General features: G+C 30.5%; 1 protein-coding gene across 1 annotated transcript in view; it reads left to right on the top strand.

The window, feature by feature from the left end:
• The window catches only part of PCDH10 (protocadherin 10), a 47,403-nt gene extending 32,243 nt beyond the window's left edge, over positions 1-15,160 (top strand). The window contains exon 5 of the mRNA XM_016155784.2: positions 7,040-15,160. Within this exon, the coding sequence (XP_016011270.2) occupies positions 7,040-7,059 (20 nt within the window). The 3' untranslated portion in view covers positions 7,060-15,160. The remainder of the gene's footprint in view (positions 1-7,039) is intronic.
• The last annotated feature ends 564 nt before the right edge of the window (positions 15,161-15,724 follow it).

The raw sequence follows: 15,724 nt of genomic DNA on the forward strand, positions 1-15,724 counted from the left end.
ACATGTATGATATATGACACCCAAATATTGCATGAAACGTTTGTATACTAAAAAAAAAAAAAAAAAAAAATTCATTGTTTACCTGAAAATCCAATGTAAGTGGGCATCCTGAATTTTATCTGGCAATCCCTAACTTTAGATTCCTAACTTTAGTGTGGGAGTGTTTTTTTAGACACAGAAAAACAGTGGTCAGCTTTTACTTCTCAGTGTGTTAGCATTTCAGACCTCCTCTGAGGCTGCAATTCCTTTTTTTAATCTGCTATTTGTTACAGAAGCAACTGAGTTATGCCAGGGGAAATAAAATCATCAAGTATATTGAATAAATGGCCACGCTTTTACACACAGTTTCTTAGTCATGTGTGTTGTGTGTCTCTTTTTTGAAAACAAACTTGTGTAAATTGTGCTTTATGTATTTTATTTACCAGCTGAGATGATTTTCCACTTATTTTCATGGCTTAATTATCTAAGGGTTTAGTTAAATTAGTTTGAATTGTTACCCATGTTCAGTAGGCTATTCCTTATGAATAAATTGGATACACGGCTATGTATTTTTGAAATGAAAGTGTTATATATTTATTCCTGAGATTATTCCACCTTTCATTGTTAGAGTTTATGCTTGATTTTCATATAAAAGATGAAATTGTGCATGTCACTGGTACTTGATCTAATATTGTGATACAATAATGTTGTTTATTGCAAATAGATCTACACAGGGTCAATATCCCTATACTTAGAGGTATAATCAATCCCATTCAAGCATCTTCACACCTTCTGCTTTGAAAATTAATGCTAATTTCAACCTTATAGGAAAGTTACTAATTTCATCTCCTGTAATGTTGTTTTGAAAGAAACTACTTAAAATGCAAGTATCTAAATGTCATTTTATACTATCAGCTCCATAACTATCAAAGGAAAAAAAACAAAAGAACTATTTATTCTTTAAAGGAATACAGATATCTTGTTAAAATTTAAATACACAAAATAATGATATTTACCTAACTTAAAGAATTTTTTGTCATTATTAAAGGAAGATATAATTGAGTGGATTGTCTTCAAAGGAAATTTTGAGGATACTTCTTTGTCAAGGTAAAGAATGTGATTTTCCAATAGTTCTAGAACAAATCACAGTTTCTGTATTGAGTGGACTACAATAAAAGATTTTAGAAACTTTTTCAATGATATTATAAACATGGAGAGTAATATCTGTTATGTGAGTTCCACTTCCTAAATATACGCCGATGCAAGATCGAAGCATTTTAAAATTAATTCAGTCTCCAGACTAGATTTTAAGATACCAATGAAGCAAGGGAGTTTGTTTATCAAGGAGAGCCTGGCCTAGTGGCCAAAGTCTTCTGGGTCAGGCCCTGTCCCATTATTCCCCCCATCGCCCACTTAGTGGAAATTTGGTAAGCATCCAAGGCATAATTTTTGACAGTTTTAGAAAAGTTTAGAATAGAATCTTTCAGTCTATAACATTCTATGCAAGAGTAATGTCGTAGCAATTTTTTTTTTTTTTTTTGCAATTAAGAGTTTACTGTTTTTAGTGTTTAAAAGAGATATTTACAATATTGGCAATTCGTGTGTCTAGGTGCAAACATTATACAAGGTTAATGTGGGTTTTTTTTGATATCTTGCTCAAATCAGTTCAGATGATGATAATAATCAAAGTATATTGTCTAATTAAAGGAGTCGATAAACTATCACTGTTTTTTGTTGTATAGTTTAAAGCACTCAATATAATTAATTAGAGTTAAAAATTTTAAACCTAACAAAATTGAGTTATTGTAATTATCTTGTTAAAAATATTAGTGGTAGTTGATCTGGTCTCAGTAACTCACAGAGTAGGTATTTCCTTGTGAACCAGCTGTACATGTACAATTGTCTTTGTGAAGAAGAAGATTTAAATTATACATACACATAAACATATGCAAGTACATAGAAATTTGAGGATCCTCTCTCTGGAAGGAACTCATGGTATTTCAGGGGACTCACTTCCTCGTAGGAAACTATGTGAAAGTAATGGTATATTGCCATGCTGTGGACAAATAGAAGCTCCCATTTTCAAGTCTAGATCTTTAACTTAACAACAAGACTTGGTTTAAAAATAAACTCTAACCAATACTAAATTCTAAAATTTTCACTAGTAGTAAATTCAGGGCTTTGCACAAGGCATCAACTCTGCTCGATCTCCAGGGTAACTTCCAGCTTATAAAATAAATTCCTTCCTTGAATACACCATTCTTCATGAGAAAATGAGGCCCGTTTAATTATTAACCCATGGCTTCAAATTGATATGCAGTGTCTATCATTACAAAAATATAGCAGTGTTGATAACATTAAATTCTTAGGATAGACGGTGACTATTCAGGGAGCCAGGGCTGCTAGAGCTAGAATGTCTATATAGAGAATATTATGCTCAAAATGCTTATTGTCTTCTCTCTTAGAGTTGATTCATTTTACTCATTCATTGATGAGCATTTCACACTTGCCAATTTCTTATCTCTTAAAATACCCATGCTTTTATCTTTTAATTTAATAAACACTTATTAATTGCAAATTATGTTGCAAGCATTGCAAACTGAACTAAAAATAAACACTTGGCTTTAATAGATATTTCTTAAATGAAAGAATTGTTCGAGTTATTTATTTCACAATTTTTTTTATATAAAAGACTAATTAAGTTTACATATGGGAACGCTTCCTCCGAATGAACTCGTTTTTTTCTAGATATATTCTATAATCCTTAAACTGTGTCAAACTAGAATAAACAAGCATACTGTTTGATGAAAGGGAAAAAAACTAGCATGAGGATGGTGTGAACATTATGAAATAAATATAAGAACTCATGTCTATGCTACACTAAACTATTAGTATTGGACAGAAAGTCAATATATATTAGCAGAAGGCTTTTGGTCTTTTTATAATTCATAACGTAATAAGTTTATATTTTAAATTTAAAATCGTTTTTTGCGAGGAAGAAAACATTTACAACATGAATAATTCACAGCTATAATTTAAAAAATAAAAGCAAACGTAAAGGTATTCAAGTGAGAATATAAAAGACAAATCAAGCAGTGACCTACTTTTAATAGTTAATACTACTTTATTCATTTCTGGACTCTAGAGTTAAACAGAAAAAAGGAAACTTTAGAGAGATTTTTAAAGAGAATCCTCAAAAATGGTTCAAGAATAGGACATGGGAAAGTAAAAAGAACTGATTATTCAGTGGATTCATCTCTAATGGAGGGTTGCTTTCAAACTCTCAGTTGATGATCTGCTTTTTACACATGGAACAGAGAGCGGATGTTTCTGGCCTCTCCAAGGGGTGATGTGCTTAAACTCTTGTACATTAGATTCACCTTAAATGTAAAGAAGTGTCCTGACTGAGGCTCATTAAACATTTGGATGAGCCCTGGAGTAGGATGCTGATCGCAGCCTCTGAAGCATTGCTCTATAGTGAAGAGTCTCAGTCTGTGTGAAGGCTGTTCTGTGTTTCGGTTGCAGAAATAGATTAGATCACGTCACAAACTTTATTTGTTGCTTCGGCGTCTGTGGTTTATATTGTCATAAAGTGTACAAGAGGGCATTTTACTTCCTGCTGTGAAAGTGTAGGAATGTGAATATTCAGATTATTCAATTGTCATTTCAATTTTGTCATACTATACAAAATGATTTTTCATCAGGCTCTTAACATATTATTAAGTCTAAATAGGCTATTAGTACTGATATTTTTATAATTTTTTTGCAACATACATATTTACAGTTATTTTTCTTAAGTCATTAATTGGAATTTTTAAGTGTTCCATAGTTTAATATGGTAATTTAGAAATTATCAAATGCAATAACAAGATTCCACAATATAAGAAAAAATATGCATCATGGGACTTTCATTAAAAATTATGTGTGTGTGTGTGTGTGTGTGTGTGTGTACTAAACATATACATATGTATGTATGCTAGATTATAAGAAAGGTATTTGAATATCTCTTTTCGATTGGGTGATTTTTTTTGTCTGTGGTTTAGACAGTAAGATAAATTGTCTTAAATTGACATTTCTATGACTCACTATGAAGAATAAATGCAGTGAATGAATAAATAGAGGCAAAAAAAGGAATACTAGCAGTCTCTTTCCTATTACTTTTGATTTGATTGAAAAGAAAATCTTCCACCCACATCAAGTGACCAATTCTCTACAAATGCTGATGAATAGCTAGGGGAAAATGCACCTATGAAATGAAAAGAAGAAGCAGAAATTTTCCAAATATGCTTTGATAATTCCAAAACATACAGAGAATACCTCAGAAAGCATAGAGATTCAGTGTATTTGACCCATTCTCTAAAGCCTGAAATGCTTCAACAAATGCATAGCCATAATAGTTAACATTGTCATTGACGCTGGCTCTATAATGATGTAGATTTAAAAATATATATATATGTATAAATATAGTGTGTGTGTGTGTGTTTGTATGTGTGTATATACTTGTCCAATACTAACCCCTACAACCCCAATACGATAATGATTATTCAATATTCAAACTCACCTCTTAAAAGCCTTGAAACAGAATGAACATGGCTATAACTTTAGTAATAATATTAATATTTTGTTCTTGCTAGTTCGACTGGCAGTACTTTACACTGGGAAAATTAGCTTCTGAAATGGAGGAATTCTTCCCTCCCCATTCTAATTCATCTGACCCTCCACCCCAACCCTTATACTTATCCTATTTAAATTTGCATTCTTGAATAAACAGAGAGGTCATAAAGGTAAATTTAATAAAACATGAAAAATATGTTATTCAGACAGCTACTAAAATAGGTGTATTTTAAATAAAGGCAGCATACAGGAACCCTAAGTAGTAATTAATATATGACTTTTAGGCTAATGTTCATATTTAAGATATTGAGTATAATGTCTGCTAAACTTCTATATTCTTATAACTGTGACTCATTTCAAGAACTTTTTTTTTGTATTCTGACTAGATCAAATGAACATATAATATCTATACTAGTAGCTTTTCTCATAAATAATCTTTTAACCTTAATAGAAATATTGTACAGATTTAAAGATATGCTGTTGATTAATTTCTGCATTATACTAAGATGTAAATTTTCAGTATATTCATTTTTTTCACATAATGAATTAGTTTATAGGTTTAATATAGATCACTCCTGAGATCCTTTTGTCCTTGAACAACTAAAATGATGTTTCCTATAAATCAGTATTTTCTAAATTATACTATTTAAAGAAAAAAAACTTCAACCTGTAAGTAATATTTCCAACTTATTTTGAAAAGAGTAATACTTTTTATAGGGTGATCATATTTCTTAGACTGTCCTGATTATATCTTATAAATCATTAATAGTGCTCATTTTTACTCACACAAATGTTCAGTTTGGAAAACAAGTTATTTGGTCACTATAATTTTTTTGTTCCAATTCATTTTATAAACTTGAATTTCCAAGGGGCTAACTATTCTATTTAATGAAGAATTTTAAATTCTGATTAATATAAACAAAGTATAGTTAAATTGTTTATAGTCAAGATATCATAAAACAGAAAATTTTAATTCAAGGGCATAGGAAAATAGGATTTGATTCTTTTAAAAGATTCTTTAAAAACTAAAAAAAGTCCATAGTTGCTAATAGAATATCTGTGTGGCATTATGACCAGATAAGTTATAAGGACTAACATGTAGTCTCATGTTTTAACTAACTCATTTATAATTCATGATATTATATGATGTTATAAAACAAAACATGTTTTGATTATTTTCCATACTGGTTACTACACCGTTCATGTATCTACTCATTTGCACTTTAATGTCTGTCAGCGGTGGTACCTGACTTCTACAATTTTTTGTGTTATGTCTCTGCTAAAAGGTGAACTAGTGAATGTATGTGTTTGATGCTCTTTTCAGAAACTGAATTTGTGGGGGAAAACTAAATGAGAAAACCAGGGAAAATAAATTAAGAAAATATATAATTATAGAATATGCTTGAAATGAGTGGAAATACCTTAGGAGAGGAATTATACTGATCACCATATTCCTCCATTTGTTAAAAAAAAAAAAAAAAAGCCAACTATTTAATAGATTAAAATAATTCAGTTATGCTATGGAGTGTAGTTTTTAAATTTTAATATGATATGCATATACGTGGTTCTCATCACAATTGACCTATCTTGGTTTTCAGCACATTTTTATTATATATTTATTATGTGCCAGATACTGACGTAAAGGATGCAGTTTCTTTTCTCATCATCCTTGTGGTCAAATTTACAAAGATTATAGATAGATGTGAAAAAATATCCTTTATTTTTATAATAAATACAATACTTAAAATTTTAAAATCCAAATGATTGAATCTGGACATTCTGCTTCATAATTCAATACATTTTATAAGAGTGGACCAAATTTGATATCTTTTTCTCACCTTCACTTTTACCCTCTTTATGAGAAAACTGATTCCTTTCAGGGAATAAATTTACCTATTTAAAAAAAAAAATTGTAGACCATAAAAAGTTAGATAAAATTGACCTAGAACATGTGAATCATCTGTTACTTTTTAAACAGCATAACCTCTTTCTAGTACAGTTTTCTCTATTATATGTTGATTTAATATATATAATTTAGAGTTTATTAAAATAAATATGTAACAAGTTGTTTTTAGATATTATAAAGACTTGTTTAGATACGTAAGGACCACACATATTTTTCTATACTCTGATCATGTATAAATAGTGAAATAGGGATTGGTTTATAGATGATTGTAGAAAGTTAATCTCCACATAATTGATGATTAGTATATAAAGTATATTTTTCCCATGTAAATCCGACATGTCAAAACTGTCATCCTCAGAAAACCCAACAACAGAATGACAGTGGACACTGAAATATTTTGACACTACGAAGGTCTGGTATGGGGATACGACCCATTATCATTTGTATCTACTTCCGCCACAATAACGTTCCATCCTAAACACCAAAAATCAAACTCACTTTCTTCTTCTTCTTCTTCTTTTTTTTTTTTCTTTTTCACAGCACGGAAAAGGATATGCTAGTCAATTCTACAGGACTTCCCTGAAGCAGCATGATTTGCACAAAGTCGACCAACAAAAGCATCAACTTTTCAACTTCATTATCTTGGCCATCCAGTTAGTTGCGTGTAACTGAGTATTAGACTGCCTCCGGAGTCATCGTGGCCAATTATAGGACCTAATTGCTCTCAGCAGGCCTGAGAAATGAGTTGAAATGTGCAGAACTGTAGAAACTTTAGGCAACTGATTTTGCCTCTCCGATCAGTGTGTGCCTGTTTACAGCACTATATATCTTTCTCTCTCCAAATGTCACTGAGCCCTTTAGATGTTTATATTCACCACGAGAAGCCAGTCATAAAGGATAAAGAAAACTTGTGCATTATAAATGCAATATCACTGTTTTAAACTTGACTGTTTTATATTATCTTTGTGTGACCAAGTGTTCCCCCAACTATTTCAACTTTACAAGAGAGATTGTGATTATGTTATTTTCACCTGTGGGTCATAAAAAATATTGTATTCTGAAGACCCACAAAATATCAAAGACATTCTGTAGTTTATACACCGTGTTGCAAAGTGTTTACTGTACTATTTCAAAGCTTCTGAATAAATATAAAATATATATATTATATTATATAATTTTCCTAAAATGTGGTACAATTCAGTTGGTTTTTAAATGGATTCATACGGTCTACATCATACAATAAAGTAAAAGGTAATTCAGGGTCCCAAAGATAAACGAACTAAGAAAAAATAATCATTAATAGTTTCCTCCCAGTTTTCATATTTTATTCAACCCTGTTTTTCCTTGTTGAAAAGAAAATGAAGCTCTAAGATGCAAAATTTTGTCAAGAACTTGTACTGAATTTTCAATGCCAAAGATATAGCTGTCGATGTTATTGGAAAAGCACTGAACATGTACTATCAAAATATCTAACAATCTACATTATTTCGATTCTATTTCTATGGCTTTGAATTTAGAATCATTTAAAGCTTTTATAAAGAATCTATAAATTCATCTGTATTTGTTGTTAGAAAAAGAATGAACACTGGGTGTCTGTACATTTTGTGGTGTAAAATATGTAACTGAAGATTACTATTTTAAGAAGTCCTCAATCATAAAACTCACACAGAATTTTATTTTACATAATTTTGCATAGTTTTGTGACTTCTAATAACAAGGCATATATAATCTATTTATAACTCTATATGAACATATAGAGATATATAAATATCTGAACTGGTAAAGAATAACTATAAGATATAAAAAAATCTCTAAATTTAAAGCAGATTAAATAAATTTGGAGATAGAAACATGGTACATTATTGTTTCAGTATTATGTGTGAAAATTTTTCAGCTTAAATGTAGTTAGTGTCTTATTAATGAGAAAATTCTTCATGAGTCAACCTTGAAAAGTGAAGCTTGCCTTTTACTTCGCGTCAAGAAGGTTAATTATTAAATTTAATAGGATGCATTTTTTGCATATTTCTTCTTCTCTACCATTTTTTGTTTGTTGAAACACGTTTAAGAGAGTGAAAAACCAGAGAATGTGAGATACTCTTATAACAAAAAATAGAATTGTCAAAGCTCCCGTTAAAAATAAATCTTCAAAATTATATCTAAAGGTTTGCTCAGTCCAAATTACAGACCACTTTTGAAATATTTCCCTTAATTTTTAACTGGTTTTATTTTCAGTGGTAGTTTGACCTATGCTATGCTATTAAAGAATAGACTAAAAACACATAACAAACATTTTCCATCCAATTTTACATCATTTAAAAGGGAATATTTTCCTTAGATTTAACATTTAAAGGCATACAGATATTCATAGGTCTTTGATGTATATACTTAAGTGATATTTTGGTATCACTTCTTTGACTGTTATCAAATTAGATGTTTCATATGTCATAATCACAATCAATTTATATAATGAAATAATGTGTGAAATGTCCCAGGCTTTTGGGGACCCTTTAAAAGTATGTGAAGCTAATCCATCATCTATGACAGAAAAAGCACATACATTCGCTAAGTACAGCAGTAAAATTTTCTCTAACTTTTCGCATTACTACATTAATATTTTAAATGATGGACCATTTTAGTAAGAAAATGTTTCTCTATAATTTAACTGGGAAAAAAGTCTGTTTTTTCGTAATTCCTTTTTAAACAAGAAACTGATTTTCTTGTTAAATCACTCTAATTAATTAAGATCTTTTATTCATAATTTTACAATTATGGGGGAAAACCCACATCCATCTGCTTTATGATGTGCATTGAAAATAAGGTAATACTTCATATATAATAACTAAATTAATTCATTTGACTTAAAGAAATTTTCTTTAATTTAGCCCTTTATGTTATTGCAGATAATCACCCTTGTACCAGCTTCTTATATAACCATGTATTAGTTTTTTTAATATATTATAATAACCAGTTATACTAATCTGCATTTTGTTCTTAAATTTCATTATCAACCTACAGAAACAAACAACAAACAAAAGAAATCTTTTGCTTAATTTGTGGGGTAAATTATTATTTAAACATAAAATACTAAATGGTTAGATTACTAGTCAACTCAACTATTTATTGTTTCTAGAATAAATCAGATGTTAGCACTTTGGTTAAAATGCTACATACTTAGGAGAGGGACTATAAGATGGAAAATTCAGTCAATGAATAATTGAAGGCTTCCAAATAAAAATGTATTAGATTCATATGAAAGGAATTGTAGAATAGGTTTTCTATTTACTCTAGTCATACTAATAGCTAATCTTCCATAATTTTATGGGTATATCAAAAATATTCAAATCATAAAACAGTATTTCATCAATAAATTGTTTCAGAAAAGATAATCATGATATTTACTTCTTGTTAACATGGTTAGTTTTAGAGTAGTAAAAAGTCAAAATATTTTCCTGTGGAAATAGTGTCTTAATGTTTCAAAGGTATGTCAAATGACAATTTTTAGAAATATTTCAGCGACATGTAAAATTCTAATTTTTAACTGTGAATATAATTTTGTGAAATTATTTTAAGTCAAATCTTTAAATTTCACAGCAAAATTACTTTTTAGATATAATGTCTGCTTCATTATAAGTGCATCATCTTCCTTGGGAAATATAAAGGAAGCATATGTATTTTAATTTAGGAAGATATTAAATGTAATGCCTTTATCAAACATTGCAAATTAAGTACTATAGTAGATAGAAGATTTAAATATCTTAATTACTCATCCTCCTGTTTTATTTCTTGTAATTTGCTGTCAGATCTTTTGCAATGTAGAAACCCTCCTGCTTCTCCAATAAGAGAAAGAAAGAAATCCTCACAGTTCTCAACATAAACTTTAATAACTGCGCGTTATATTGAGCTATTTTACTTTCCAAAAGTTATTTACTGGAGTAAAGTTGATCTTTAACACAATCACTCAGTCAAAAGGTTGCAAATGTTAAACAGGATAATGTAAATTATTCAAGTTACTGATAATATCACTGTTATTTTTCATATTGTGTGTTTTTCCCTCCCCCTCACATCTCTGTGTGTTTTTAACACCCGAGGAACTAAACAATACTTAAAACATTGGTATACTTGATAATTTTTTCTGAAAATCTTATATTTTTTCATATCGCAATTTCTTGGGTTCTGTATCTTTTTCAACTCTAATTTTGTAGTGGTAAAGGCTTTGCACTTAACATCCTTTATCTGTTCCTTTTTAACAAGGAAAAACAGAAAATGACAAAATTCCATATTTTTTATGCCATGGAGTAGTAACATTATTTTATATATTGTTAGCACTTCAAGGAATAGCCCTCTGCTAGGTCAAACAAAATCCTCATACAGCAATTTGTGAAGCTACTGTTTAAAACTTGGAATAGGTTTTAGATTATAGCATTCTGTGAGAATGCGGGTAGATGGGCGCCGCCAGAGTATTGCAGGCAATAATATGACTAAAATTCTAATACCTTTAGTGTGCATGCATGTATTTCTAATCACTGTTTTTTTAAGTATTTGTAAAATTAGAAAAATGGTTTTTATTTCTTGAAAACTTGTCGCATCCTTACTTTGAAGTTTTACACGCCAGATGTTTTTGAGTTGCATGAAAATATTGCATTAATGATGCAAAAAAAATTAATCTTCACATGAGACTCAAAAACGTCTGAATAACCGAACTCAGACTTCCAATACATCCATACATCCTTGAGCTGAAAATAAGCAGGGAATTTCAGCTCTAGACACATATTTGAGACAGTTATCTGTGAGTGAAAACAGGGTATTATAACAAAAGATGAGTTTAAATCTTAACTATAGTGTTTGTTACTGTGAATGCTATAATAATACATAAGTAAAATGAGTGTAAATGTAATATATTATTTTATACTGCTGTATACATATGAAATCAATAAAACTAGGATACATATTATGCCATTTTCCATGCATGGATCTTCCACTGACGCCTGTGGGTAAAAATCAGTGGCAAAATATGGCCCTAACTTTAAAAACGACGAATGCTGATTTAGTAATTTTAGTCTTGATATAGCAGGTCTAAGGGGACATCTGTTCAAAACTGAGTCTCATTTGAAGCAACATATGCTAGGTTTAAAGGATTTCACTATATTTATAGTTTTGAAAGCAGGCATTTAGTCCCATATGATTTTCACGATACCCACAATGAATATTTTAAATACATATTTTTTTCACCTGATGTTATATTTTCTTTTTAATTTTTTTTGCTTTGTAGTAATACAAAGGGTCCGCAAGGATTAATATAGAAGTTGTACATAGACTGAGTTCCTTCAAGCAATAAAAGAAAAAAAAAAAAAACATTTCATCTAAAATTTTAGAAACAGATTATTTCATTTTTAAAATTGATGGAGGCATAAGAAAAAATATTCAGATGGGTATCATTTTCCAAAAAAAATGAATTAGTGTATAGATTTTTTTATAGCGTAGAGATACTCTGAATTAATCTTGTAAAATTTTACATTCCGAAACAGCTAAAAGGTAACAGAAGCAATACTGTGATTCTTAATCTCTGTGTGGTTTGTTAAACTGATTTTCTTGCATTCAAAATATACACATGTGAGAAGAGGTTTATTTTATGAAGCAACAAAAGAGAGGGTTAAGAACTTCTCTTGCTTTGAACATCGAATAATGCCAACCTTATGGCAGAAAAGAACTAATCAAATACACTCAATGATAGCTGTCAATGAAACATCAATGGTTATAATCAGAAGTTGTTTGGTTACCTGTAGACCTATACCTCCCATCTCTTACTTTTAGCCTTTTGAGGAATCACATCATGAACTCTTCTATTTAACTAAGATGATAAATTTTCAGAGGTAAAATTAAATTGTATTAGACTACAAACATGTAATGGAAGTCCTGTGATGAGAAGAGGTAAGAATGTACAGTAATATCTGCCTTCAAGAAAATTCTAGTTTGGTTTGGGAACCAAAGAAATTATAGAAAAATATTAAAGAAACAAATGATTAAATAATTAAGTAATCAAAATTTGTAGTCAAAACCCAACCATGGGTCATGAGAGCAATTTAATATATGAAGAGATTAACATAAAAAGAAGTAAATAGAATAGAAAAAAGTAGACTAGAAAAGTATCAAAACACATTATTTATGGTAAAAGCAAATAGTTCTTTGTGAAACTTTTTTCAGATACATGTGTGAAATAGGTCACAATGTGAAATACATTTCTTACTGTGAATCATTTTCCCAAATGCTTGAAAAGCACTGCACCATATGATCTCTATTTCAAATTTAAACTTATTTAATGCTGTGGAAAGACAGGGAAGAGCTTTTCAAAAAGTTACTTCTCAAGTCAATCTTAGTCTTTACCTTTGTAAAAATATGAAATCTACTCCATCGTAGAATTTTTGTGAGAATTAGGTAAACTGAAGCATTTGAAATGCATAACACACTGCTAACGTACAATAAGAGGTACATTTTATCATTTGTATTATTTTCCATGACTTTAGCACTATTTTTAGTTACCAAAAGTACAGAAAGCAACCTAAAAATAAAGTTTGTTTTGTTTTGTTTTGTTTTCAAAATCCCAGACTGCTTTAGAGTTCTATTTAAGTGGTGCTGATTTCACAACTTCAGGATGAAAACAGACATGACTTTGATGCCCAGTGATCAGCTCCGTTCACCTTTGCCTCTGTTTACTGGTGGTATGGAGCCCAGGAAATAAAACTCACAGCCACTGAGTTCCAGTCATCTCCATCAACCACCTGCAGCCAATCTCAAATTGCCCTCTGTCCCTAAGATTGAAAAAATATATATTTATGACTGCACTAGGCCATATTTACCTGACTTTCCCCCCCCTTGACCCCAATGTGCTTTCTGGGTATCTTTCTATTCCCATGCAAATAAATATTTGTTGGAATTACTACATATTTGACAGAATCACATTTTTTTTTTTACATGTGACATATTATAAAAATGAACTTCGGTAGTATTCAGCAGCTTCTTGACATAATTGGATTTTTTTTTTAAATGGTTCCAACTGTAGACTTCTTGAAGTTGTCATTTCTTAGCTCATCAGAGACAGAGTGAGAGATGGTGACAGGTATTAATCGACATGAAAGAGACTTATATGGAAGAATACATGAAGAGAAAGAATCATGTTATAGGTAAACACATTTTATGCGCTTCTATCAATTAGTGTTTAGAACATCAGAGTGCCTGGTTGGAAGGTAATAATATGGGGTCATCAACAAGCTGGTTTGTACTTCTCTGCACTTGGGCAATTGATGGTCAATTTCTTTTGACACTGTGTAAACATCACCCTTATTTACTACTGGGCTACACATACCACAAAGAGGCAACGTCATGGTTATAATAAAATATTCCAAGTTAAGTCAAATTAGAGAGAGAAAGTAAGAAATAAGAGAAAAAAATAGCAAAAATATGATTAGTATCTTTATTCTCCAATAAGTTTTAAGAAACTGAGAAGCAGTTTTGATTTTTGAAGTCCATGAAGTCATATCCATACGTCAGTTAAAACAGGAGAAAAGTTATGAAAAGAAATAATCATTAGGTAATTATAGTTAAAATACGACAAAGAAGGAGGTAAAGTGATAGAGTATGTCCTAGGAAGGACTAAGAAATAACAGAGATGTATACCTTTTATTACAACTAGTAAACTCACTCCCTGAGGTGCCTCTGTAGATGCTTACTTTGTTTCTACGCTTCCTTGACAAAGATGTTTGGATCCACACGTGAGTATTTGCACATATTACTCCGTTCAAAGGCGTATCAGTAATCCTAGTAATGTACTTGAAATTATAGGAACCAGAACAGGGAACAAACTGGTAATACCATTAACAGATCATGTGGAATCACGTGACACTGGCGTAACATTTCATAAAACTATATGACAAGGTTGCGACACGGTGATTATCACTAAAGGGTTTTGCTGCTAAATTGAGAATCAAGTCTGACTGCAAATCAGTTACATGGAGTGAACAAAATGTGTTGGGTATTTTTAAATTTTAGATATCAGCAGAGTTAGTTTTAATGTAATAATTCTTTTAACATTCTTTCTAGAAGAGTCTTCTTTAGTATTAGGTATAATAATTAAAAGATGGAAGTAAATGCTGAAAATATCTAAACCCTACCTAATTTAGATTTAGTAAGATAACTCACAACATTAAAAAATAATAAATCAAAGAAATTGGGATAAGGAAACATCCCATGTTGTAAATCTCTAGCTAAGCGGTAAATGAGCACAATTAATATACAGACTGGACTAGTAAAAACAGAGGAGGAAGGACCGAGTTGAGAGACAGTTCAGAGCACAAATATTTTATCCTTCCTCCCTGATTAGTTGGTCAGCGGACCGATGAGGGAGAGAGAGAAGGTAACATGACCGGGGGTTTCGGTTTGTCTGAGTGGATCCTGCTGCCTTTCAGAAGACAAGATAAAAGAAAGGAACTTGTTTGTGAGGAAGGTCATCTTATTTGTAGAAGAGCTTGCCAATTTTCACTTTCTAACTCAAGTTTTACTGTGCTTGTTATCCAAGTGGAAACTAACTGTATTATATTTTCACATTTCCAAAAATTTTTAGTTTTTTCCTCACAGCAAATGGCAGTCTCTCTACTATTTTCCACTTTATTCTCTGTAATAACTGATTATTATTGCTATCATTTAAATTATATATCAAGTTGATTTTTTGCTGTTTATTAGGAAATAATTCTATAAATATGTAATATGTAAATTATAAATATTTTTAAAGTTTTTTTGTGTGTGTGAAACTTCAGCTAGTGTATATGCCAAAATTGCACATGATTAATTTTAAAAGGACAGAACAAACATTCCGGTTCTTTTTGTGACGCATATGTGATACTACATAATAAAGGGAAGAAATGTAAATTAAATAAACAAAAGATATAACAATTGTGAAAATACTATTTATCTTTTTTCCTCCTGAGTGCAAATAATGTTTTCAGCAAATGTTTGAAAAAGTCCTAACATCTTCATGTTACTGGACCTGTATTCAACTACCATCTAAAACTCTATTAGCAATTAATCTTATTTCTATGCTGTTTTTCTTAATGAGAACCCCACCGAACAATAGAATTTGGTGCAGGCAGAACAGGGTCTTTAAAATATTCTGGTCCTAATCCCACCTATGAAGAATTAGACAAATACAGACCGACTGAAGGAAGAACCTAACTA

Source organism: Rousettus aegyptiacus, unplaced genomic scaffold, assembly GCF_014176215.1.
Source record: "Rousettus aegyptiacus isolate mRouAeg1 unplaced genomic scaffold, mRouAeg1.p scaffold_m13_p_16, whole genome shotgun sequence".
Classification (NCBI taxonomy): Eukaryota; Metazoa; Chordata; class Mammalia; order Chiroptera; family Pteropodidae; genus Rousettus; species Rousettus aegyptiacus.